The 27,829-nt window shown below is 47.5% G+C and overlaps 1 protein-coding gene across 2 annotated transcripts in view; it reads right to left on the reverse strand.

The window, feature by feature from the left end:
• Positions 1-3,015: 3,015 nt before the first annotated feature.
• Positions 3,016-27,829, reverse strand: part of GPC3 (glypican 3) — a 309,949-nt gene continuing 285,135 nt past the window's right edge. For both annotated transcript variants that reach the window (XM_075941138.2, XM_075941137.2), the window contains one exon: positions 3,016-3,359. In XM_075941138.2, coding sequence (XP_075797253.2) covers positions 3,306-3,359 — 54 coding nt within the window. In that variant the 3' untranslated portion in view covers positions 3,016-3,305. The remainder of the gene's footprint in view (positions 3,360-27,829) is intronic.

Here is a 27,829-nt window from a genome sequence, read left to right on the forward strand (position 1 = left end):
TGCGGAAGAATGCAATTGCAGTGTGGACGTTCCACAAGTTTTGTCAGAAAAACATCTGTTTTTTCCGACAAAACTCTGTAGTGTAGACATACCCTAAGAGGTGAAATTTACCCTGTGCTGCCAGCCAGCAGTGGGGGTGAATTTCATCCTAGAAGAAATTAAAGGAGTGAAAAATGTCTTAAACCGAACGGGCAAGAAATACTCCAGCTATACAAAGATGGTTGAAATCTTCCTCTACCAGGCTCCTACTACACTCAAGTGAGAGAGGTCCTGGGCATTCAGACCGCCTTGCCAAAAAAGCCTGCAAGTAGCCAACAGGCTAGAGTGGGACAGAAAAGAAAAAGGCTTCACTCCTGCTGTTCTGAGGACTCTTTTCTGACTAGGAACCGAGAAACACCCGTAAAATGAGACGAGAAAGTGCTGCAGTAGGGAACTCACCCATCCAGGGCGGAATGGATCTTTTGTAGCACAAGCTCCATAACTCACCTCAGCAGAGAAACCAGGAGATTGGTACTCACAGCTGGACATTCCGATCCCCGGGTATAAATAAGGAACAATACTATTGCAGCCAGTCAGAACACACGGGTTTCATACCAGTGAGGCTGTCCTCAGAACAGGAGGAGTGAAGCCTTTTTCTTTTCTGTCCCACTCTAGCCTGTTGGCTACTTGCAGGCTTTTTTGGCAAGGCGGTCTGAATGCCCAGGACCTCTCTCACTTGAGTGTAGTAGGAGCCTGGTGGAGGAAGATTTCAACCATGTTTGTATAGATGGAGTGTTTCTTGCCCGTTCGGTTTAAGACATTTTTCACTCCTTTAACGCAACAGTTGGATATTTTTCCGCTTTTGATTCTAGCCTTTTAAAAACGCCCTGCTGTTCACTTTTCAGGAAAGATAACTGCTGAGTAGATTTTTTTAAGCATTTAAGCTGTGAGCCCCAAAACATGCAAAGGCACCCGTTCAATACAGTGCAAGGACTCCCGCCACCTTCACCTGAAATTTGCAGCCCCTTTTGGCCAGGAACCAAGACCAACTGTCTTGGCTCCACAACCAAAAATGTCCTGAGGTCCTAGCCCAAGTGCATATGCTGTCCGCTGGGCTCTGAAGACCACTGACCTATGCTGCTGTTGGCCTTCCCCAGGGCAGCAAGCTCCAGTTTCCGATTTAAAAGTTCCCTCTGCTTTAAATGTGTGCAAGCAGGATTTTGATATGTTGTTCCCCAAGCAAATACTTAGTTGAACAAAAATAACATACCAAAGAATGTTGAAAATAAGCGTCGTATTGTTCTGCCTCTCCTTGCTTTTCGCCTAAGCAGTGTGTAGGAGGCATGTTAGTGGATCCTGCGAAAGTAGGGCACCGCGCCACCCTCTGTCCTTTGTTCGGAGCTGTGTTTGCACATTTCCTATGGAAGAACAGGGGTGTCGTGAGCAAGACACTAAAAGTCATTCTTCCGCTCTATTCTGCACTGATTAGGCCTCAGTTGGAGTATTGTGTCCAGTTCTGGGCACCGCATTTCAAGAAAGATGTGGAGAAATTGGAGAGGGTCCAGAGAAGAGCAACAAGAATGATTAAAGGTCTAGAGAACATGAGCTATGAGGGGAGACTGAAAAGAACTGGGCTTGTCTAGTTTGGAAAAGAGAAGTCTGAGAGGGGACACAATAGCAGTTTTCAAGTATCTAAAAGGATGTTATAAGGAGGGAGAAGAATTGTTGTCCTTGGCCTCTGATGATAGGACGAGAAGCAACGGGCTTAAATTGCAGAGGGAGGTTTAGGTTGGATATTAGGAAAAAAATTCCTAAATGTCAGGGTGGTGAAACACTGGAATAAATTGCCTCAGGGCCTTGTGGAATCTCCATCACTGGAGATATTTAAGAGCAGGTTGGATAGAATCTGTCAGGGATGAGTACTGGTTCCTGCTGTGAGGATTCTATGGAGTGCACCAAGACATCCCCAACGGGCTAGGATTCGGAGCCGGACTGGCTGACGGCCTCGCAAGGGGCCTCATGGGAAGTCAGCAGCAAAACCAGCTGGAACACATGCAGATTTTGTGCCCCCTAATACCAAACGTCCTGCCCTTGCGTGCTGCCTTTTGCCAAGGCATCCCCCCAGGAGGCAGGGCAGCGGCCCGATGCGGGTTGTCGCGTGCCACGGTGAGGCGAAGCAAAGTTAGCATATCCAGAACCAACCTGCTGGGGGCTGCTTTGAGTCAGTCACCTCTGAGTCCAGGGTAATTTAGTTGTTGGTAGGCTCGGCCCAGGAATAGCCCCAGGAGGCAACTTCTCAGACACTATCCCACCACACGATTCCAGTCGCCGCCTTCCTCTCTTCCCTGGCTGGCTGGTATGTTGGCTCCGCCCCCTTTCCTGCCCACCTGCTCTGGTGGGCAGGAAATAACAAGTCCCTACGCTTGGGTCCCCAGACCTAAGATGCAGTTGCCTTGCAAGGTGGGAGGCCAGGTCTTACTCCCTTGTGTGAGGGTGTAGTCACAATCTCGTTCTAACTGTTTACGGTCCACCCTTGCTCCCTGTGAAATCCATGGGAGTTTTCCTATTGACGTCACAGACTGCACAGTCAGGGAGAGGAGAATTTCTGAAATTCGATCAGTTGGGCCAGTGGTTTCCTTCTTCTCCTTATTCTCCTTTCCCTTTTTGGACTCTGAACTCTGTTTCTCATGCTGCCCCATGGAGTCGCCATTCTCTGCCTGGCAAATTTCCCGGGGACGAGTATTAAATTTGGGATGGGTACCAATGCTACTTAAACTATAGACAAAACCTTGGCTTGAGGGAAGTCAGACAAGAAGGGAGGTTGATCTTTGGTGATAATACTCAATAAACTGTAGCTGCTACCCTAGCCCATGCATGTTAAATTAAGTCAAGACAAAATATGGATTGCTGCTGACCAGGAATGAAAATTCAGCCTTCGTCAACTGATATGAACATAACGCAGCATCACCCTTCCAAATTAATTTTAAAAGCAGAACATTGATTTACTAACGCTAAAATTCACTACGAGCCAACCCCTTGTGGTCACGACCCCCTTTTATTTCACAAACCAAATGCAAGTCATTCACTTAATCTTTGGAAGTGAGTATATATTGCAGGAGAGCTTTTCAGAACGTCTCCTTTGGGAGGCGGGGAGGGAAAGAAGGAAAGACGTTAATCCCCAGGAAAATTGGTCGTGGCAACTGTACAAAGTCAACGGGCCCACGTGAGAAAGATGGCCATGAAAACAGCAGTGACAGGAACATGTTTCCATGTGGCATTTCTTGATCCCAGGTTGTGAACCGCGGTCTCCTTTGTGCTTTGCTGGTTCAAAAGTTGGTTATTTGAGGGAACGTCGTCCATATCCAAATCATAAGCCAGCTCTGCAAAGAAGAAAGAGGAAGATTGTTACTGAGCATAGTGTACCAACACCTAGCCTGTCCACATGGATTATAAACTATTATGGGATGGACGACAAGTCCTGACTGGGATCAAGACTCCAATGGGTGTACAAATACCTGGTGAAGGAAAACATATTAACTCTGGTTTTCGGATGGGGCAGAAGTGCAAATCGATTAAGTGACTTGCCCACGGTTGTGCAGGAATTAAAAACACACTTGCTGAGCCCTGCTCTGGTTTGCTAGCCACAAAGCCACCCTTTCCCTTTGGAAGTTAATGATACCTGAGGCTGCTCACAAGCCACCTCCACACAAAAGTCCAGCACGAATTCATGCCCTGCTCAAGTCTCAAGATGAGGCTTATGGGGGAATTAAGGTTATGTCTACACTACAGAGTTTTGTTAAAAAAAAACGGCCATTTTTTCCGACAAAACTTGAGTTATGTCCACAGTGCAATCGTGTTCTTCCGCAAGAAAATTGAAAGAACAGAGGGGTTTTTTTCCAGCATCAGTAATCCACATTCTACAAGGAAGAATCCTCTTTCTGAAAGAGCTCTTTTGTAAAAAGGCGTGTGTGGATGGGGAAGAGGGAGTTCTTTCAGGAGAAGAGGAAAGAGGAAAAAGCACAGGTGCCCTGGTGGCCATTCCGTCCATAGCAATCACTGCTTACATGCGAGAGAATGTCCATTCAGTGTGGACGCTCTCTTTCAAAAAAGCAGGTGGCTTTTTCGGTGCACTTTTGCAGTATGGACACTCTCTTTCAGAAGCAGTTTTTTCAGAGGATCTCTTCCAAAAAAAGCTTCTTCCAAACAAAGCCTGCAGTCTAGATGTAGCCTAAGAGACCGGTAGGACCTGAACTAGTTCTCAGCACAAGGGCGGATGTCCACCGTGGGAAGCCTGCAGAACAGATGTTAACCTCAGACTAGGCCCAGTCTTCCAGAGGTTTGGCAGCATATTTGGCTGTAACATTTGCAGAAGAAGCCAGGCACTCAACGGGTGGGGTCCACGAAACCACTCAGCACTGGCTTCATTTTGTTCCCATTGAATTTTTTTAGTGAGAAGGGGAGAGGGGGTTCCTACAACGCCAATGGGAGAAGAGCTGAGCACGACCCCGTGTGACCTTCTCCCGCACGAGTGCCTTCATTTCCTTTGCTCTTCCCTCCATGGGGCGTTAGAAGTCTTGACCCCCCAATGTCTACCCAGCACTTTCCGAACGGCCGTGCCAAGAATGTGAGTCGGGGCGAGGGTGTGGGTGTGCCCTGAGAGCTCTTTCCAAAGACACCAGCTGGGCGTTGTTTAAAAATAAATTGTGTCTGGCTTGCAGAAGGGGTGAAGAAACCCCAGCCACGCTCGTTCAAAGCTCAAGGCCGCTGTACAGCCGATGCACCACTCCCGCCCCCTTTCTCCGTTAGCTTTAAAATCTGACCCCAGTCGTGCACCTGTTCCGGTGTCTGCACAAGAGGGGCGTGTCGACGGCCAGACGCAAAGTGCGGGAAGACAGGAACCACCAGACTAACCGCCTCCCTCTCCAAGGATGGGCAGAGTCCTTTGGTCTTTGAATCTCCGAGAGTGCCTGGCAGCTGAGTGCTCCTGGCACTGGAACAGCCCGCTGCAGGGTTAGTGCCTCTCCCCTGCCAGTGGTGGCAAAACCCCATTGCCATAAGAACATAAGAACGGCCACACTGAGTCAGACCAAAGGTCCATCTAGCCCAGTGTCCTGTCTGCCCACAGTGGCCAGCACCAGGTGCCCCAGAGAGGGTGGACTGAAGACAATGATCAAGCAATTTGTCTCCTGCCATCTCTCTCCAGCCTTTGACAAACAGAGGCCAAGGACACCATTCCTTACCCTCTGGCTAATAGCCTTTATAGACCTAACCTCCATGAATTTATCTAGCTCTTTTTCAAACTCTGTTCTAGTCCTAGCCTTCACAGCCTCCTCTAGCAAGGAGTTCCACAGGTTGACTGTGTGCTGAGTGAAGAAGAACTTTCTTTTATTAGTTTTAAACCTGGTACCCATTAATTTCATTTGGCGTCCTCTAGTTCTTATATTATGGGAACAAGTACATAACTTTTCTTTATTCACCCTCTCCACATCACTCATGTTTTTATGGACCTCTATTATATCCCCCCCCCCTCAGTCTTCTCTTTTCTAAACTGAAATGTCCCAGTCTCTTTAGCCTCTCCTCATATGTGACCCGTTCCAAACCCCTCAGCAATTTAGTTGCTCTTTTCTGAACCCTTTCCAAGGCCAAAATATCTTTTCTGAGGTGAGGAGACCACATCTGTATGCAGTATTCAAGATGTGGGCGCATTATAGTTTTATATAGGGACAGTAAGATATTCTTCGTCTTATTTTCTATCCCTTTTTAAATAATTCCTAGCATCCTCTTTGCTTTTTTGACTGCCTCTGCCTACTGTGGGGCTGTTTTCCGGAAACTATCCATGGTAACTCCAAGATCTCTTTTTTGATTAGTTGTAGCTAAATTAGCCCCCATCATATTGTATGTATAGTTGGGATTATTTTTCCCAATGTGCATTACTTTACACTTATCCACGTTAAATTTCATTTGCCATTTTGTTGCCCAATCACTCAGTTTGGTGAGATCTTTTTGAAGTTCTTCATGGTCTGCTTTGGTCTTGAACTGCTTAGTATCATCCGCAAACTTTGCCACCTCACTTTCTCCAGATCGTTTATGAATAAGTTGAGTAGGATTGATCCAAGGACTGACCCTTGGGGAACACCATTAGTTACACCTCTTCATTCTGAAAATGTATCATTTATTCCTACCCTGTCAGTAGGACTGCCCTGTCAGTCCTCGATGCTGGACTTGCAGCCACGCGACAGAGGGAAAGCGCAGCGGCGAAGTCAGGCAGAACAAGGTGAAGGGGGAACATGCTGCAATCCTTGGCTAGAGAAGCAAAAGCAAAAGGAGCATCGAGCCAGCCTCGACAAAAGCCTCCCATTCCTAGAGCTGCGCTGCAGCAGTGGCAAATCGGGCCCTCGGCCTGAAGGGGACATGAAGTTTTCTCTGCTGGGTCGATGGGAGGAAGCGCAAAGGTTCCTTGTTGAGTTTTATTTTTCTGCTTGGCATTTTTGTTGATGCCTTTTCCCTCCATCTTCGCACTTGGGGCCAACTCTCTGGGAGCCAATTTCCCCCTCTTCGGGGCAGGCTCATTTGACAGCTCCAAGGGTAGGAGGAGGGGCCTGCAAGAGACCTTAAAAACCTTGCCTCTACCGGCTCTGCTGACAAAAACTCCCCCGAGTCACAGATTCACTGACTTGTGGGGGGTAGCTGCCACCATCAAGTGATTTTATCCCTAAAGACAAGGGATGAATACTTGAATTCTCCCCCAGGGTACCCCAAGCTCCTTTACCACAAGGGAGCCTGAAAAACAAGAAAAGAAAAAACCAAACTGCAGTCTCTGGTAGCTAACGGTTAGTCTGAGGCATGCAGAGAGACACAGACAGACCAGCTGTTACCTTCCAGGACACAAGAATCAATTCATCCCCTTACAAAAGTGATTTTTATTACAACACAGAAGATCTACTTGATAAAACATACTTGATTGCTCGGGGTTACAGAGCAACTAAGGAAAACACATTAAAATGCAGAGAAAATCTCTGGGAACAATTCTTAGATGGTAAATGGGGGAAGGGAAGCATAGATTCACACAGAGCAGCTCAAACCAAGTCACAAAATAAAGAAAATACTCTGATTGCAATGAGATTCACTTTTTTCCCTTTATTTACTTGCAATCCCTTGCTGGTTCAGTCCACTTCCACGCCCCGGATTCCTTGGAGGCCTGGCAGTCCTGCCTGGGTTTTAAATCATTCTGTGTCTCTGAACTCCTAGTTTAACTCTCCCACACAAAGAAAGCAGGCCAGGTACCTTATACAATTCAGATTTCAGCACTTTATTCCTATTGGTTCTCCTGGCTTCTTGCTAACACTCTTGCTAGCGACCTGAGTTTAACCGCGTAGTCACCCGGGTGCTGGCTAGCACTCCTCCTATCCATCACACACCGTCATCACACACCGCAGCATATAGACCAGTGGTTCCCAAACTTTTTGGCATCACGCCCCCCTTTTTGATTTTTGAAACCCCCCCCCCCCCCCCCCGCCTCCAATAGCAGCAAAACTTGTTGAGCAAAAAAGAGAAGGAAAAAAGGAACTGAATAGGGCAGCAAAACTTGATGGGGGGGAGAGGGGGAGACTGGGTCACCTCGCACCCACCCTGGAATTTCTTCACGCCCTTCCAGAGGGGCATGTCCCCCAGTTTGGGAACTGATGATATAGACATTCACACAGAAAGGAAGTCAGTCATCAGAGGATAAAAAATTATGACAGGGCTCACACGCACACATGCAGACACAAGCAAACACCAAGTGTCAGTCTCTCCAACTCATCCAAGAGATCCCCACCGATTGCCCCCAAGTTGTCGTCTTCTCCCTCAGTCCTCTCTTCTCTACACTCTCTTCCTCCGGAGAGCTGATTGCAGACTCATGGCATGTGGTGCCAAGTGACGTGGCCGTCCTGACTCCGATATGCTGGTCAAACCCGTCTGTGACCCGCAAACATGACCCATGACCCATCCGCCATGCTGCTTTAAGGATTCATCCTCGTGAGAGGCAGAGGAATAGGAGATGACACCATTCCCGTTGGGGGAGGTCTAGGCTGGATCTTCCCTAGGGAGGGGGTGGAATCTCCATCCTTAGAGGTTTTGAAGTCTTGTCTTGACAAAGCCCTGGCTGGGCTGATTGAGTTGGGGTTGGTCCTGCTTTGGGCAGGGGGCTGGACTCGACTCCTGTGGCCTCTTCCAGTCCTAGAATTCTATGATTCACCTTGAGTAGTTCAGTGTATCCCAGCTCAGCGGTGACCAAAAACTGGTCCTGTAGGATGATTCGCTGGTGACTGTGTTGAACCGGGACCGTCAATTTAGTTCGTCAGGGAGAGGCGTCCGCAGGATACAATCCAGAACAACACTGGCCGTTTCAGCAGACAGGCCAAGGACAGAAGGGGTTTATATTTCCTCCTAGAAGAGTTCCCCAGCACTGCTTGGATCCATAACTCAAAGAACTTTTGTTTTTCTTCACTTAAATCATTGCTCTGGGGTGGGGCTGGAGAGGAGGGGTTCAGGCCGCCCTGGGGAAAGGGGACAAACCCCGCCCACTGTCACCCAGCAGCTTGGGGCCAAGTGAGATGCGCCTCTCCATGGCCGCTACAGCTCTAGCAAGGACAGCCAGGGGAGGGGTGCATGTCCCCCAGCTGGGGGACAGACAGACACACAGACTCTGAAATGTAACTAGCTTTCCCTTTCTCCACCTCTGCCCCCTGCTGGCCCAATGGGGTTATAGCATCCTGGTCGCCTCCGGGCAGATTCCTTGGTGGGACCCATGACTGGATCATATGTAATGCAGATTTCCTACCCAGAATGCTTTGCACAGCCACTGGTGTCAGTCACATGAGAAGGGGGCAGTAGGATTTCCTGAGCTCTGCTCACGGGGCACTTTTGTATGCAAGGGTCCCTCCCGCAGGAGAATAAAGACGTTCAGGCAAGCGGCCTGGAGGACTGAGGGGAAAACGAGCGGGAAAGCAGGCGGCTCGCCAGGGTGCCTCACTTGGGTGAAGGAGATGTCTGGGCGTGCGTCAGGATGCAGGCCTGTGAAGTCCTGCTGGAAGGCAGCTCGGGTGCAAACTCAGAAGATAGGCGAGAGGTTTGCTGTTGCACGAAAGGATGGTGAATCCAAGCGCACACCGCAGCATGCTGGTGAGCATGGAAGGAGACGAGACACTAGCTTTTCCCTGTCACCGAAAACGGCCGCGTCCCTGTCAATAACGGAGGCACAGTCAAATAAAGCAAAATTTAAAACTAGCAAACGAGACCAAAAAACTCACTAAAAACTGTGCCACTAAGCTTGGTAACGGGATATCCCACCATGGCAATGGCGAGGGTCGGCTTTCACTCATGAAATACGGCTCAGGCATAAATAAGGATCCTTTTTCAGTGCCATTTACCAGGCCCATGACGGTGGTTGCTTAATCGCCAGTAATTTACAACTTAATCTGCAGCCTGTTTTCAGAGGAATGAATGCCTGGTTTGATTTAATACATTTGCAATTAGCCTATTTTGCAGACTACTTTATGGACTACTCTAACGACACCACGGCCGGTACATTGTTCCACTATGTTAATCTAGCTAAGAAGAGTGAGACGTATCTACCTGTCATGGCTGTTTTCTGACGTTCCATTAGGGATGTTCACGTATAGCCATTTAAACGATTAAGCTAATCGGTTCACCTAAGCAGCTACATGCAACCCCTCCCCTTGCTGTCTGTATCAGCAGCAAAGTGGGGGGAGGTGGGAGCTGGTGCCCATGCTGGCTCCCTGCATATGCTGGTCCACACAGAGGCCCCTGCCGCCACCCGCTGTCTCCCACAGAGGCAGCCAGCTCTGTGGAGCTGCCTGCTCCCCCCACGCTGCTGCCTCTGCATCAGAGGCAGCAGCACGGGGGAGGGGACAGGTGGGATGTGGGAGTAGCTTCTGTCCATGGGGAGCTCAGGCCCCCTGCAGACAGGGGCTGCTGCTGCCCCATGCTGCTGCCTCTGTATCAGAGGCAGCCAGGAGGTGGGGGTGGGGAGGGGTCTCCCTAGGAGTGGGGCTGGGAGCCGAGAGCGCACTGGCTGCTAGCTCTGCCCCGGGAAGTATTTTAGTAATAATATAACCACTAAAAATGGTTGCGGCTACATGATTATTAAAATACACGATATCCAACATCCCTAGGTTCCAGTGCCCAGCTTTCTAACCAACAAATAAATTGTTCCTCCAGCAGATGGTGCATGCCCATCAACTGCTGAGTTATAGTCCTTATAACATTTTTTCCAGCGGCATGTTTTTCTGTCCAAATTGAAAGTTGCCACAGAAAGGTGTTGATTTTGACAGAATTTCATTCAGAACATTTTGTATAAAAGAGATTCAGTAAGAGCTGTTTCAGACTAAAACATTTTGAGGTTTGGTTTTGAAAAGACTGCTTGTCCATTGATTTTTCATATTCTAATGTGTATTATGAAAAGCGAACGGGCCAAATGAAAGTATTTCCAGTGTCCAGCGTCGATTTTAGTAACATTTCTTTTCAAGGGAAATTTTAAAATTCTGTCGTTTTGTCCCAATTTAGAATGGATACATTTTGAAATGACGTACTCTCCTGAACAATGGCATTCCACTTGCTGCCTACTCCTCGTCTTTACCAAATATCACAGTTCCTCTTTGGTCTGATTAAAAGGCAAAAGTGGACTTTAAAACAGCAGACATTAAGCAACTTATAAATCTGTTCTGTACAATGCCATGGGGAGAAATCGAAGGGATAAAGAAGTTCAGGATAGCTGGCAATTCCTCAAAGAGATACTATTAAAGACAATAGCAAATTCTCCTGGTGCGAAGACGAATAGTAAAGATGCCAACATAGCGTCATCAAGTACTCTTTAATGTCCTAAAAATCAAGACCAAATTCTGCCGAAAGTGGAAACATGAATAAATTGCTAAGGGTGAATACAAAAGTAGGTCGGACCAAGATCAAAAAGGCTAAAGCACAAAATGAATGACACCGAACAAGGGACATAAAAGACAGACAGAAGAGGTTCTCTAAATATGTTAGAAGCAAGAGAAAGACCAAGGAAAATGGAGGCCCACTACTTAATGGGAAAGGAATGGTTATCAAGAAGGGTGAGGTGTTTAAAGTCTATTTTGCTTCAGTCATCACTAGCAAGGTTAATTGTGACCAGATGCTTAACACAAGCCAGAAGAGGAGAGAACAGGATAAAAATATTTAGATAAGTTAGATGGATTCAAGTAATCAGGCCTGGATGAAATTCCCCCGCAGGTACTTAAAGAAGCAGATGATGCAACCTCACAACTATCAGCCATTATCTGGAAGATCTCATGGAGGTTGGAGGTTCAGTCATGTGAAGAGGTCTGTGTGGCAAATTTCTAGCACAGCCAGCTCCTTTCGAATGTCTGTGTTTGGGCAGAGCTTCTGCTTTAAACAGACTTTGTGTTGTTTCCTTCTTGTGGTTTATTTGTGCTTTGTTGCTGACTTTTGTCGCTATGTGATGGCCAGATTTTAGCTAATTGCTCATTGTTTACAAACAGTGTTCTTGTAAATACATATTTGCTGTTCTGAGTCCGTTTTGTTTAACTTCTGATAAGCAATGCGGGGGTCACAAAATCTAATTCTCCACCTTAGCCGAACAGCCAGGAGGGTGTCTCAGGGGTTACCAAATAACTAATTTCAGGCATAGCTCTTTAAAAAGAGGTAGAAATGTAGCCGTGTTAGTCTGGTGCAGCTGAAACAAAAAACAGGACTGTGCAGCACTTTAAAGACTAACAAGATGGTTTAATAGGTGATGAGCTTTCGTGGGCCAGACCCACTTCCTCAGATCAAATAGTGGAAGAAAATTGTCACAACCATATATACCAAAGGATACAATTTAAAAAAAATTAACACATATGAAAAGGAGAAATCTTTAAAAAGAAACATCATCAATGGAATCAAAACAAGGAATCCTGAATAACTCATTTCCTTAATCAGGTCAATTCCTGAAATAGCCCACAAGAGAGGCAAAGACATACCATATAGATCAGGATTGTTGTTCTTACATTAACGCAGACACATACAATACCATCTCTCATATTTTATGCTAAGCTAACCTGGGATGGAGGTGTATGGAGTCTAAAAAAATAAAGTCAATGTCAAGGAAATAATTTAAAAACCAGTCTGTGTTCACCCCAGTAAAATAACCAGAGACAGGCTTCTCATGAGCTGTCCTACTTTTATATCGGCATTGTGTAGCTCTCTCCATCTTCGTGCTTGTAAACCTTCGGAGTTGTTATGCAACCTTTTGGTTTTGCAAAGCGATTCTTCATCTAAACTCCAAAAATCTGTTTCTGCTTATAATCAATCCAGGCTTCCCAACCTTACCGTCATTACACACTCAGTCTTCATTGGGTTTTTGCCCTTTGGGCTGCAGATTAGACAATCCGCTTAAAATAATCATCCATCGTTAGCTCTGCTAACGTTTCGGAGGGGTTTTTTTACACGCAAACAGGGCATGCTATAGAGCTCCAGTCCTTTTCCATTCACAAAACTTCTCCAGCTGAGCACAAACGACTCCCTCCCGCTCCCCTAAGTATCTTTTGCAACAAGAGCTGCTCCTACCACAAAGCCGCTGTGTGTTCGCTCCTAGCACATCAAAAGCTACGCTCATGGGCGACCCCCGTGAACGATGCACCCTTTAAAAGATAGGCTTTCCAGTCTACCAAGAGAAGGAATGTCCTTCTTCCACCGTTGAGTATTACAGTTATGTGTCTTATCTCTGCATAAGCTTATCAGATACCACTCGTTAATGCACACTCCTTCCTGAACTGTAGCAATTTTGGAAGCATCTACAAAGTCAGCTAACTCAGAGTAGATTGTTTTCAAGTTGGCAAAATAAGTTTCATTGCAGCTGGCATAAAAAAGCCAGGAGGATAAGTATTGGCATGTCGACAGCATGACGCCAGGCATGCAACACTGAGGAAGAAACCGTATTGATGCTCGGTGAAACACCCTTTATAAGCCATATATGGGCAACGTATTTTTAAGCAAATAACTGGAAGCAAATGCCTTGCAAGCAAAGGAAAATGACATCAAAGAGGACAATGCGTTGCTACAGCAGGCGCACCCAGGCCAACAGGCAGATCTGCTAGCAAAGCCAGGAAAGAAGAGCCGACCTCTAGATGCCAAAGCTAGAGAATGTCATTCCACAGCCAAGCATCTGGGCCTTTGGCTGCCAAACTTGCCCCAGCAGATGGCTTCAATGTTGGACCTAATATAGCAACACCCTAATAACTGACGGCCAGGCATGAAAACGGCTCCAAGGGAGCACTTCATAAATCTGTCGCTGCTCTACGACTGGCCTGGGTGGTGAGGGAGTGCTCCCAAATTATTTTTGTCCCATGCTGCGGCTCCTAAAATGGGGTTTGGGGAACCCAGGTGGGGCACAAAGTGCTCGCTGCAGATGAGGCGCCAGCTTCCCCGGTTTGCAGCTGAAAGAAACTCAGCAGACACGAGGGCGGAGAGCGAAAGGGCTTGATGTTTGGGCGCTCACCGTCAGTCTGGAAAAGCCAGCTCCGCTCTCCTTGCTGGCATGACCTCAGTTGGAGTGTTGTGTCCAGTTCTGGGCACCACATTTCAGGAAAGAGGTGGAGAAATTGGAGAAGGTCCAGAGAAGAGCCACAAGAATGATGAAAGGTCTAGAGAATATGACCTATGAAGGAAGACTGAAAGAACTGGGCTTGTTTATTTTGGAAAGGAGAAGACTGAGGGGGGACACGATAGCAGCTTTCAAGTGCTTAAAAGGGTGTTACAAGGAGGAGGGAGAAAAATTGTTCCCCTTGGTCTCTGAGGACAGGACAAGAAGCAATGGGCTTAAATTGCAGCAAGGGAGGTTTAGGTTGGACATTACGAAAAACTTCCTACCTGTCAGGGTGGTTAAACACTGGAATAAATTGCCTAGAGAGGTTGTGGAATCTCCATCACTGGAGATATTGAAGAGTTGGTTGGATAGACACCTGTCAGGGATGGTCTAGAAGATGGTGCTTGGTCCTGCCATGAGAGCAGGGGACTGGACTCAATGATCCCTCGACGTTCCTTCCAGTTCTAGAGTGCTATGATTCTATGACTGCTCTGCGTAGCCGCTTGCTGTCACCACCGGTGGATGTTATGAGATGGTGGCATGGAGCAGCGAGAGCTTCCCATATGATCTCACCCAAGATAGGGTGGCCTACAAGATGCTTTCCTTATTCACAGATTGTCATACTGGAAGGAACTTCAAGAGGTCATCCAGTCCAGTCCAGTCCAGTCCAGTCCAGTCCAGTCCAGTCCAGTGTCTGTTTAACCTGCTTTACAAATTACCCAATGATGGAGATTCTACAACCTGCCCAGGCAAGGTTAAGATGGGGTCTGCACAAACGTTTGGTAAAGTTTAGGGCACAAATGCTCAGGCACCATTAACGGTGAGCACACGACGTAGTGTCATAACAAAAATATAAGTAAACATGATGATGGACAAGATAGCAAGGACTTATGGCCTGATGTTCAAATGGTGGAATAAGTGAATAGGTTCCCTTATTCAGGGAATCCAATTTCATGGGATAGAAGAGGTGACAAAGAAATCAAGAGAAGAATACAGCTTCCAATATTCTGCTCAGCAATTCTGTGTTGTCAAAACCGCATAGCCACACTAGATTGCTGAAGTGTGGTCAAGTCTCCCATAGAGTTTTGAAAGCAGGACACACAGCCCTATTTCGAAATAACAAGCAGAGCGTCTACACAACTGAGCTGGTTATTTCAAAATCACCCTCCTGCTTTCCTCGGGGAATAAGTTTATTTCAAAATAGTTATTTCGGGAGTTATTATTTCGAAATAATTTCCTAGTGCAGACATGCCCATAAAAAGGCCGCTGAGAGATGACTCCGAGTATTGGAGTTCAGTGTTGCAGAAGAACGTTAATAATGAGCTGGATAACCAAATCTATAAATGCCACAGGGATGCGAAGGAGGCATTTAAAAGGAGCACGGGTTATCTGAGAGCGGTGGTAAAAGAACCTCTTTTTGTCAGCAAGTCACTCCTGATCGCACAGTGCTTCGCTTCCATATTCATACCGTCCAGCGAGATCACAGGCAAACCAGGAAGAGGACAAAGGAGTCCTCTTGCAGCCAGTTCCACTGGAAACACTGTTGGGTGAACTGGTATCCCAAGGAGAGCAGAAGTTTTGTGATTGCAAAAGATGGAAGGCATCAGCCAAACAACCTCTGCGGTGAAGAAGGCGATGTCTAGACTGCAGGCTTCTTTCGGAAGAAGCTTTTCCGGAAGAGATCTTCCAGAAAAACGTTTTGTCAAAAGAGAGCGTCTACACAGCAAAAGCACAACGAAAAAGCAATGTGCTTTTTCGAAAGATAGCATCCACGTTAATTGGACGTGTCTCGCATTTCAATTGCGATTACTGTGGACGGAGTGGCCATCAAGGCACCTGTGCTTTTTCCTGGAGGCCTCTTCTTTCGAAAAAACATTTTTCCGTGTCCACACACGCCTTTTTCCGAAAAAGCTTTTTTCAGACAAAGGCTTCTTCCTTGTAGAATGAGGTTTACCGCTGTCGGAAAACAGAGGGGTTCTAACGACTTTCTGTTGAAAGAACACAATAGGAAGTGTAGTTTTACCGGAAGAAACTCTGCAGTGTAGACATACCCGAAGAAAGAAAAGTCAGTCCCGCTGGAGATAACCACACTTGCTCTGTCCTTCTCCGGTCCTACCTCCCTGCCTACTTCCTTTGCTCTGCAGTTCTGCCTTTGTTTTCTTTGCATCTCTACCCATGCCATCCCTTCCACCTAGAACAGCATCCTAAAGAATGGGTGTAACGCTCTCCCCCTCTACGCCATCAAGGAGCTGAAACGTCACCTCCTTCTGAAGCACCGCACTGAACATCAGCCAGCTCTGGAGGATCGTAGGGGTCTGCACTTCATCGACTTGCGGCTTACAAGTCGATAATGGTTGTCTTTGAGAGCAGGGAGCCTGCTGTCCGATACAGCTCTGATGGCGCGACACTAAGCAGAGCACGGAGTCTGCTCCTGAAGAGGCTTAAAGAGCATATTCTGGTTAGCTGATCACAAAGCTCAAGCGATGAGTTGATTACAGCATAGAAATATCTTCCCAGGGAGAAAATACTTGCACTAACGGCTCTTTACCCTACCAGAGGAAGGCAGAACTAGGATCAAAGCTGGAAGCAGAAGTCAGACACATAAGAGAAAAAAAAAAGACAAAAAAGGAAAAAACAGCAGAGTGTCTACTGTTAACACGGGAAGTCCCATGTCACCTTAAAGACTAACAGATGTATTTGGGCATAAGCTGCTGTGGGGTGGAGCCCACTCTGTCAGATGCATCCTACGAGGTAGGTTCCAGCCCACAAAAGCGTATGGACCAATACATTTGTTTATTCTTTAAGGCAGGGTGGGGAACTTTTTTGGGTCAGGGCCACAGAAGAACCAGTCGAGGGCCGCACACAAGTGAGAAATGAAGCAAAAAAAAAAAAAACCAACCACAAAAAACACACAACCCCCCCCCACCTCCCTCACTGACGAGGCCCCTGACTGAAGTGAAAGACGCTCCCCACATTCCCCTCACACACAGAGCCTGGGGGGCCCAAACTAGTAAATTTTGTGTGCTCCAGGCACACGGGAAGGACACTGGGTCCGGGGCTGGAGTACCAATGCTGGCGGGAGAGCCCAAGCCTCAGGGGCTGGAGCCAGGCAGGCCGGGGGCCATATCCAGCCCCCAGGCCTTACGTTCCGCACCCCTCCTTTAAGATGACACAGGACTCCTCGTTTCTGCTGAAACAGAATAACATAGCTGACCCCCTGTGGAACTTTTATCAGCAAGGTGATTAACCATGGGAACAAACTATTCAGGGAAGTGGGGGATTCTCCACCCCAGGATGTCTCCAAATGAAGACTGGCTGCTTGTTGGGAAGACACACGTTAGCCAAACACAAGGTATTGGGTTTATTACTGGATGAAATGTCATGGCCATGACATGTGTCAGACTAGATAAAAATCTAGGACTTGATATGGCCATATTTGCAGTGAGGTGTGTGTATCTCCTATACATACACACATGCACGATTTCACTGAACTCTAAACAAACAAAAGGAAGTTTTTCTTCACTCAGCGTACAGTCAACCTGTGGAACTTCTTGCCACAGGATGTGGTAAAGGCCTGGACTTTGACAGGGTTCAAAAAAGAGCTAGATAGATTCATGGAGTTTAGGTCCATCAATGGCTATTAGCCAGGATAGGTAGAAATGGCGTCCCTAGCCTCTGTCTGGAAATGGATGACAAGGGAGGGGTCACGTGATGATTACCGTTGTGTTCCCTCCCTCTGGGGCATCTGGTATTGGCCTCTGACAGCAGACATGATTCTGGGCTAGATTGACCATTGGTCTGACTCAGTCTGGCCATTCTGATGTTCTTATCTTCTACTTCTTACGTTCAACAGCCATAAGTACAGTGGAGAACACCAAAAATGCTGCTCAACCCGCCACAACATTACAGCACCCGGGCTTTCCAATACAAAGAGACACTACCTATTGGCACGTTTGCCGTATGAAACCCATGCAAAGGAGGCTCTTTGTACATTCTGTACCCAGTTATCCAGCTGTGCCAGACGGTGGTCCAGTAGGATACTTCTGCGTATCTACTCCCCCAGGATATCCCGAACATTTGTGAATCATTAGGCAAGAACGATTTTCTTTTACGGAGGAGAGCTTATCCCATGAGTGGTTAGCGCTTTGATCCTAGTGCTCTCGCAGGTTTATTAATTACCTTATTGCCTACAGAGGTACAATGCACTGATGGAGGGCGTGGCACATGACAGAGTGGTTAAACAAAAGGGAAAAGAAGAGGGTGAGGAAAGAAATAAATTCGAGGGGAAAGGCTCATGTGTGTGACCAAATCTCATCTTCCAAGGGCAAGTTCAGGATTAAGTCAGAGTGGTTTCCTGCGACTCCCTCTCTCTGGTCTAATCAAGACATCTCTCAGGTTAAGGTTGAGAAGGTCCAGCGTTGGGGTGGAAGCCCTGATGGAGAAGCTAGCTCCATCCCCATCTCCGGTCTGTGAGTTCTTTCCTTGCCCTCTTCTTTTCCCTTTTGTTTAACCAGAGTCCGGCCTAGTCAGCCTCGCCGGTATATTCTGCAACCCTGATGCAAGCCCCTGACCAGAACGATAGCGACATATGATGCCTGGAACAGCCCGATCCCGGTGCAAGGTTGCCAGGTTTCAGAGCGACTGATAAAACCGTGTGGCTGGGCTTCCATTTTACCAGCAGCAAGCGAGAGTCAACCCCAGAGACAGAAGTGGCATTTTCCAGCTGTTCTTTTCACCCCTTGCTTTGTCTCGAAATAGGCAGGAATAGCCTGAAACAAGAGCTCTGACCCATCTCGGCTAGCTCCTTCTCTTCCCCCACACAGGACAGTTACCATCATCTTTGCCATCCAGCCAGGGATGTGGCTTTCTAAAGACTCTTCCTAGGGAAAAGGAAAAGGGACTCGGGTGTGGCGAAGGTGAAAGCCTTCCTTGATACCTGACATTTCAATGCTTTAATCTCCGCTCCAGCCTGCTGCTGTTTATTTTTCATAAAAGGTTAAACCAATTTTTGAGGCTGTGTTTGCCGTGGTTCTGAGTGGACGTAGGTCTCTGGGCATCACATCCCGGCCCTGGACTCAAACGTTTAACGTTGGACAGTGTAGTGAGCAAGGGTGGCCGCTCACTGACCCCCAGGAGGAAGAACCCCCTGAGCCCGGGTGGGTCAAGATGGAGCCTGCTCCTTTAAATCCCCAGAGGCCTAAGGGTGGGGCAGGAAGTATAAAAGCCCAGCCCAGGAGCTCAGTAAGGCCCCAGCCGCTGGAGGGAGTAGAGGCCTGTGCCGAGCTCTCATGTTTAGGCCCTGAAGATCTGGCAGAGGTGGATGACTGGCCCGGACCACCAGGCCCTGGCACTGAAGAGGAGACTTTCTGTACCACGCAGTGTGCAGCGGGAGTCAAAAAAGCAAACCGGATGTTAGGGATCATTAAAAAAGGGAGAGAGAATAAGACAGAGAATATTTTAGTGCTTCTATATAAATCCATGGTGTACGCACATCATGAATACTGCACGCAGATGTGGTTACCTCACCTCAAAAGAGAGATATTGGCATTGGAAAAGGTTCAGAGAAGGGCAACTAAAATGCTGAGGGGTTTGGAACGGGTCCCCTATGAGGAGAGATTAAAGAGATTAGGACTTTTCAGCTTGGAAAAGAGGAGACTAAGGCTACTTCTAGACTGCATCCCTCTGCCGACAGAGAGATGCAAATCAAGCACTTTGGAAGTGCAAATGAGCCTGGGATTCAAATATCCCGGGCTTCATTTGCATGCTCACGTTCCAATGCTGTGCCAATCAGCCTAAGGGGGATAGGATAGAGGTCTATAAAATCATGAGTGGAGAAAGTGAATAAGGAAAAGTTATTTACTTGTTCCCATAATATAAGAACTAGGGGCCACCAAATGAAATAAATGGGCAGCAGGTTTAAAACAAATAAAAGGAAGTTCTTCTCCACACTGCGCATAGTCAATCTGTGGAACTCCTTGCCTGAGGAGGTTGTGAAGGCTAGGACTATAACAGGGTTTAAAAGAGAACTAGATAAATTCATGGAGGTTAAGTCCATTAATGGCGATTAGCCAGGATGGGTAAGGAATGGTCCCTCACCTCTGTTTGTCAGAGGGTGGAGATGGATGGCAGGAGAGAAATCGCTTGATCATTCCCTGTTTGGTTCACTCCCTCTGGGGCACCTGACGCTGGCCGCTGTTGGCAGACAGGACAGTGGGCTGGATAGACCTTTGGTGTGACCCAGTGTGGCCGTTCTGATGTTCTTACCCTGTCCCCACAGGCAGAGTACCCGGACCCTGCGAACTCGCCGCTGATCGGGAGCCAGGTATAGACCCAGGGGAGTTGGAAGTGGCCCAGGGGAAGCAGAGGCTGGTCAGACAGACCTGATATCCCTTTGACGTGTGTCGGCGTGTTTTGGATCGGATTCCCTGCTGTCCACTGCTAGGCCCTGGGCCAGGACTCGGTGGAGTAGGGAGGGCCTGCACCCCCCCTGCCACCCACATACTGGGTAGCAGTCTCCTCTTCTCCACTTGTGCCGGGACACTGTTTGTTTGCCTGCCCCGCCTTGAACCCGGGTCTGGGCTGTATTGACAACTGACTGGCTTAAGCGCTGCAGCCTGCCATGCCCTCTGGCCCCATGGTCTTAAAGGGGCCACCGGACTAGTAGGTATAGGCTTGAACACCCGTTAGGGGCCCAGGCTTAAGCGAGACCGCTTACAGACAGTCACTGAGCTATGTTGACACTGGGTGACTCTTTGGGCTCTTTATTTCCTCTACATTAACACAACCGTTCTCAAGTCTTTATGCCAGGTGTAGATTTCATCAGGAACCCATAAACATCCATCGTCCCCTTATGCTTGCGAGGAGAAATCTAAAAGTGCCGTCTTTTCGGAGCTACCCGCTGGAACATACCCACAAACAAGCTTCCTAAAAGGCATCATTAGCACCCGTGACCAGTCAGTCAGATTGCAAAGGCCAGAATTCTCCCTGCCATGGAAAATATCGAGGTTAAGCATTCGGGCCAGGTATGTAGGATGGTAAACAACCGACTGGGCTAGGACATACCTGCTCAGCCCACGTATCCTGCCGGCAGGTAACCTCATGCCTCGTGGTATGCAAACATCTGCTAAAGACTTCAGCTTTGTCTACTGAAACATTCCAGGAGTTTTTGGTGTTCTTAACCCCGCCGGATCAGCTGCGCGGATGGAGATAAAGCTGGTTTCTATTCACTTTTGCAAAGCCAGGCTAACCAGGAGGTACATTTTCAAAGCCCGCTGCAGGGGTGGAAGCAGCAGGCAGCCTCTTAAAGTTTGTGGGCGTTGCAAGGCTAAAATAATGTCCAACTTTTTAAACAGTATTAAGCCCCTAAAAATCCCCACCCCGGGTTCAAAGAATGTTAAAACAGCTGACATCAGTCTACAAGTGCACCAACATGCCGAGGGCAGCAAAAAAACTTTTTCTTTGCCCGACTTCCCTTTTTTAGATTGAAGCGTAGGGGTCAGCAGAATTAACGGTGGGAAATAAGCATGATGTGGAACTGAGCCGTCTGCTGACAGGCACCGCCGTTCCATTTCAATTTGCAGACTTTGGCTGGGGGTTGAATGAAATCCAAGGGATCCCAGCTGGGGCTCGGTTTCAAATGAGAGCCGGGGAGTTGTGTGTGGTTGCTGTGACAGACAGACTCACGTTTAAGCCACTCGCACTGGGAAAGCTCAGCACCACAACCAGAGCTGTGCTCTGCAGAGGTTTCCAACTTTTGCAACTGGCTGCGCTGAAACTCGGGTTCTGAACCTCCTCTCTCCTCCAAGCTATGGGATTTTTGCAGCCCAGAACTGACCTTCGGGGCTGGGTCCCTTTCCTATTTCTAGTTTTGACCGATGTCCGTCATGCCTAGGTAAGAAAACGGATCTGTCTGACAGGCAGAAAATGACCCTAAGAGGGGATGAGTTTCACCCGCCTTTGCAGAGTTCAGCCAGTTGTGCTAGGGTACAGTGCCCGTGATGTCTATAACCCACTAAGCATTTGGAAACGTCTCCAATGGGTCCGTTCTATTTTCTGGGAGGGGCTTCATCTTAGGCCTTGCCTACATGACTGCGGGCCGTCGATCTAAGTGATGCAACTTCAGCAACTTGAATAATGCAGCTGAAGCCAACGTACTTAGACCTGCTTATTGCAGTATCTTCACCACAGAAAGTCAACAGCTAATGTTGTTCCATTGACTCCATTCACTCTTCTCATTTTGGCGGAGTACCGCAGTTGACGAGAGAGCGCTCGGTGGTTGATTTATCACGTCTATACTAGACATGATCAATCGACCCCCACTGGATGATCCATCGACCCCCACTGCCCATCAATCCAGCCCATAGTGAAGACATGCCCTTAGAAGCCCAACCTCCCTTGGTGTCCATGTGTTGCAGCTATTTGCCAGCACATCTTAAGGCATGACCACAAGCACATCACCACACTCATCCGCTGCCTTGGACTCCTCTGGCATACTAGCCAGTCACTTGCGAGAATCTTCCTTTCTCTCTTTCCCCTCTTCCCACCTCTTGTTTCCTTTGGCTTCCTCGGTGCTTGAGCTACTAGAACAATGGCCGTTTCAACTACTCCATTTTTTAAATTAAGGATTTGGTAGATCATTTCCACCGGCCACCCCATCCCGGCAAATACCACACTCACGTCTGCTTTTTGGTCTCGCCTCATTTACCCACCTTCTAGGTTCCCATCTCAACTTCCTGGGATGACGGTGTCTTCTCCTCTCTGCATTCCTAGGGGGCGGGGCAAATGGGCAGCTCCGCCAGTCTTGCCTCTTCCTGCCAAACTTGCTTAAGCCATCCCATTCTTCTCCATTTCAGAGTCTGTGCGGGGGTGGGGGATGGGGAGTCCTCCTAAACTTCTCCTCTTTGCTTTGTTGGGAAGGCCACATAGGAGCAAGGGAGCTCTCACAAGGCAGGCTGGACTCAAGCTCTGCTTCTGAGCAGCCCCAAAACGCCCACATTTTCAGTTCCCAAAAGAACAGAAGAAGCGGAGCAAATGAAGAGAGAACTCGGTCAGTTCCCAAGCTCTACAGATCTGCTCCAGGGCCTACAGAAGTCCACGGGAATATTCCGATTCCTATATTCACACCTATCTGGGGATACACTAACAAAGGGGGGTCCAGACTATGAAAAGCCCTGGGGCAGCTCAGTCGGGGTGGACCAATGACAGGGAAGGACACCCTGGGATACCTCCGGAGAGAAGGAGGGACCAGAACTTCCAGCAGCAGTTCAGCCAAGAGCTACTACTTGTGGGGCCGGCGGACGGTGGAGAGGCGACGGGAGAGACAGCCAGACGACTCTAGTAGGAAGTAGCCCATGGTGGGGAGTAAACCCAGAGCGCTCAGTATGTTGCGGCTGGATTCCCCGCTGAGCATGACAGCGGCCCCAGCCACTACCTACAGGGCCTGGGCTGGGACCCAGAGGAGTGGGAGGCCCAGGTCTCCCTACCCCCCCCCCCCCACTGTACCTGGCTTGAGGGGCCTATACCCCTGCAAACTAGGCCTGGGGGCCGTATTAGACCTGATATAAGGGACTGGAGAATAGACTTTGGCCAGTGAACCATATTGACCTGATACAAGGGACTCAGGAATTGACCTTGGCCCATAGGTCATATTGCCCCGATAGAAGAGACTCAGGAACTGACTTTAGCCAGTAGGCCGTATTGCCCTGATATAAGGGACTCAGGAATTGACCTTGGCCAGCAGGTCGTATTGCCCCTGATATAAGGGACTCGGAAACTGACTTTAGCCAGTGGGCCGTACTGACCCTGATATAAGGGTCTCTGGAACTGACGTTGGCCAATGGGCTGTATTGTCTCTCACGGGGGTGGGAGCAGAGGAAGCGACAGTGATCAGAAGACTGTATTTGCTATTATAAGGACACCTGGAGCGCTTTTCGCGGTGATGCCCTATTACGCCCTCTATAGAGGGACCCACTTAAAGACCCCAGCCGACAAGTCACAAGAGGGGACTAAGCTCGAGGGGCATCCCCAGGGAAGGTTGCCCCTCGACACGGCCATACTGGGTCAGACCGAAGGTCTATCTATCCCAGTAACCTGTCTGCCAACAGTGGCCAATGCCAGATGCCCTAGAGGGCATCAACACAACAAGGAATCATCACGTGATTCTTCTCCTGTCACCCATTCCCAGCCTCTTACAAACAGAGGCTGGGGACACCATTTCTACCCATCCTGGCTAATAAGTATTGATGGACATAACCTCCATGAATTTATCTAGTTCTTTTTTGAACCCTGTTAAAGTCCTGGTCTTCATCACATCCTCTGGCAAGGAGTTCCACAGGTTGGCAGTGCATTGCGTGAAGAAAAACTTCCTTTGGTTTGTTTTAAACCCTATTCATTTCATTTGGCGAGCTCTAGTTCTTATGTTATGGGAACAAGTAAATCACTTCTCCTCATTCACTTTCTCCATACCTGTCATGATATTATAGACCTCTGTCATATCCCCCCCCCCCGAAAGTGAACTGAGCTCTGACCATCGAGGAGGACATTATCTGGAGTGCTTCATTTGTTTGAGCCTTTGAACTGATTGCGTTTGAAGTCTCCTTGCACTAGGAAGAGGTCTTCCACGTTCTGTGAAGACATGCCGGTTTTTGGAACTTCTCCTTGCATGTTTGTGGTATGGCCTTCCTCGTATCGAGATGCTGAATCCCGTTTCAAGTGAAGGAGGTTTTGTGGACAGTGGTAACATAGGCTAATAAAGCCGGTGACAACATGCTCAGTCCGTTTTCCCGCAAAACGGACTATTTCAATAAAATGAAACCCTACACAGAAGCACGCAGATTTCAATAAAATTTCCATCTACCCAAAAGAGCGTATTTCCTTTCAGCTTTATAGTCAGCATCAGTGTTTCTCTAATTGGTCCGCAGACCCACCCTGAGAAAGCTGCCCACAGGCCGCTCCGGTTTGTTTATTTACCGGTTCTCATTGGCTCCGGTTCACCATTTGCAGCCAAGGGGAGCTCCACGTCGCTGCTTCCTGCGGCTCCCCGTGACTGCAAACAGCAAACCACTGCCAATGGGAGCCACGCGGCTCCATAGCTATGGAGCTGGTATATAAACAAACCGAAGCGGCCCGTTGGCAGCTGTCTCAGAATGGGTCTGCAGACCACTTTGCGAAACATTAGTTCAGATTCATTTAAGCGTTCATACTAAAATATTATTTTTGTTAATATCATGATAATACAAACAAAATGTGCCAATGGTCCAGAATCAATTTTGGGGTGGAATTTTCATTTCACAGGATATTTCAGCTTTTCGTTCCCATTTGGAATAAAATGCTTTTGAAATTCTAGTAGCAGTAATTACGCAGCCATCCATGTGTGTTCTAGGCAAGGCTCAGATGACCTTGTACACCGGTTCCTGAATAAGAATTATACTACTCAGATGTAGATTTTTTTTAATCTTTCAGCTAGTTTACATTTGATACAAAACCCTAATCCCTAAATTGGTGAGTCTACTACTCTAATAAAATAAACGTCCTTTCAAACAAAGCGTATAATTTTCACATCTTTTGATCAAATTTGTGTGAGTGCCTCCCATATGGTGTTGAAAATTTACTTTGCAGATTCCTCCAGGAGGCTGTGAATTTCCAGCCCTATAATACACCCCCCATTTTTGCTTTTTCTTAGGCTTTGCCTGGCTTTTCATTGTCACACCACTAGCTCTTATACTTATTCATCCATCAAAGAATGTGTCTTTCCCATTAAAAGCCCCCAAAGCCACTCCCTAAAAGTGCACAATTAAAAAGTGCACAAAAACACACCAACAAAAGCAGAATCAATGTCTCACTGAATAAGTAAATATGACCCAAAAAACCGGAAGACAGTCAAAAATCTTGTCTCAAATGTTCTAGCACCTACATGTTACAGCAAAAAATGAATTAACAGCCTGCTCTAGGAAATATTCTATTGATGTAGTACAGCCACATAAGTGCTCTTTAGAGATACTAATCTCAAAAGGCAGAACAGAGAAAGTATTTTTCCTCTTTTTTTTTTTTTTTTGTATCAACTCACCTTAGCTGAAAAGCACATTCAGATTGTAATTATGGGAATGTCTCATCTGGTAGATTTGTAAACTCAGCGATCAGCTTGAATTACTGAAATTAGCAAGGCTAATTTAATGTCACTATTCAAAATAGTGCCGATTTGGAATTTCTTAATGGCTGTAGGAAAAGGCGTCTTTATGCATACTGCAATCTAGGCTTCATTCTTACCCTAAATTCCTTCTCAGAGATTTGGTGAATGCCCTGTTTTGTAGCCAACACAAACTCTGTCCAGTAAAATAATGTAAGGACTCCGAATGAAAAGAGATTAGCTGTTCCCGGCTCCTGTTATTTTAAAGCAGAAATAACTTTGGCTTCTACTGATTCATAGACAAAGCTTGAAATGCAAAGCATGCTCAACTCTAGATTCAGCATGAAAAGGGCCTTAAAATATTCCCGAGTGCAAGTAATGGACTTATTAAAGGGATGAAAAGAGGCACTTTGCACAGAATTCCAAGCTCTTTAGTCCCGTCATATCAATAATCTTGCTTAAGAATTTCATTCTATTTACATTTCTTCCCCTTCAAAATATCCTCACCGCCTCATGTGGAATAAAACTTTTACACTTGTAACACATTAACTTATTTATGTTCATGCTCTGTGGCAGGCATGGTAAAATGCTAGTGGAGAACATCTGTAATTGGGAGAAGAGTTTCAGTATATTGTGCAGCATGTAAAAATTCTGTATTCCATTTACTGGCGTCCCTCTGAACTTATGAATAAGATCGCCAATTTAAAAGGCTTTGTTAAAAGCGTCGCCCTCACAGAATGTCAGCTGACTGCATTAGAACTTGAAGTACTTGCAATCTGTTCCCTCCGCCGTGACGTCGAACACCCACAAAAACGATGATCTGTAGGAAGGCTAGCAAAGGGGGAATTGCACAGACAGCTGGGAAAAAAATCAACAAACTCTATCTGGCTGCACCTACATTTACCAGTAAAACCTCAGCGCGTACCACATTGGATCCGGTTTACTGAACCTCTGAGGAGCAATACAGTATCAGGCCAGCGCTGATGGGCTATTGATAATTACATCCCTGCCTTTGAAAGGATGGATGCCAGAGAAAGACATTTCGGGAGCACATTACGAAACCCTGCAGAGAACTACCTGGAAAGCAGATGGCGTTGTTCCTTGCTCGTGGGAGGGAGATTGCTTCAGCCTAGGCTCAAAGTCGCTCTACAATTTGCTGTCCTAGACACCAGAATGGTAATAGTCACTAGAAAGAGTAATCAGACAAGCTCCTCTCTGGTCAGATAATAGATGGGGAGTCTTTATGAAGAGGGGCAAATGATAGACTCAAGGAGCTGTCTGAAGACGTGGAACCTTCTAGAAGTTCTGAAGACCAAAGAGCTGTTCAGAACCAATTTGCATTGACAAACTCTCCACGGCTGTGTCTACACTGGCATGAATTTCCGGAAATGCTTAAAACGGAACAGTTTTCTGTTATAAGTATTTCCGGAACAAGAGCGTCTACACTGGCAGGCTGCTTTTCCGGAAAAGCCCTTTTTCCAGAAAAGTGTCTGTGGCCAATGTAGACGTGCTTTTCCGGAAAAAAGCCCCGATCATCATTTTTGCGATCAGGGCTTTTTTCCGGAAAAGACTACTGGGCTGTCTACACTGGCCCTTTTCTGGAACAGTTTTCCGGAAAGAGGACTTTTGCCCGAGCGGGAGCAGCATAGTTTTTCCGGAAAAGCAGCTGATTTCTTACAGTAAATCGTCAGTGCTTTTCCGGAAATTCAAGGGGCCAGTGTAGACAGCTCGCAGCTTATTCCGGAAAAGCGGCTGCTTTTCTGGAATAAGTGGCCCAGTGTAGACACAGCCCACTGTTCCAGCAGAGGGACTGGAGGCCTTAGGGAGAACGGTTCGAGGTTGTGACCGGGGGGACATGTGGCAGCGTGGCAGGACACGTGGAGTAGCGGTGCATGGCGGCCCCTGGCTAGCACAAGGCTCAGGAGGTTGTGGGAGCATGCTGAGTTGAGGCAGCCATTCAAGGCTGTTTTTCGCACGGAGTCCCCTGAGTTTTACTCCGGTCGCCGTCGGCACTGCAGACCCAGGTGGCCATGAGCCCTTATTCCAGCAGACTCCACGCCTTTCACTTCGCTCTAGAGACAGACAAGCCGCCTCGGTGAACC

Source organism: Pelodiscus sinensis, chromosome 13 (assembly GCF_052426305.1).
Source record: "Pelodiscus sinensis isolate ZL-2025 chromosome 13, ASM5242630v1, whole genome shotgun sequence".
Taxonomy (NCBI): Eukaryota; Metazoa; Chordata; order Testudines; family Trionychidae; genus Pelodiscus; species Pelodiscus sinensis.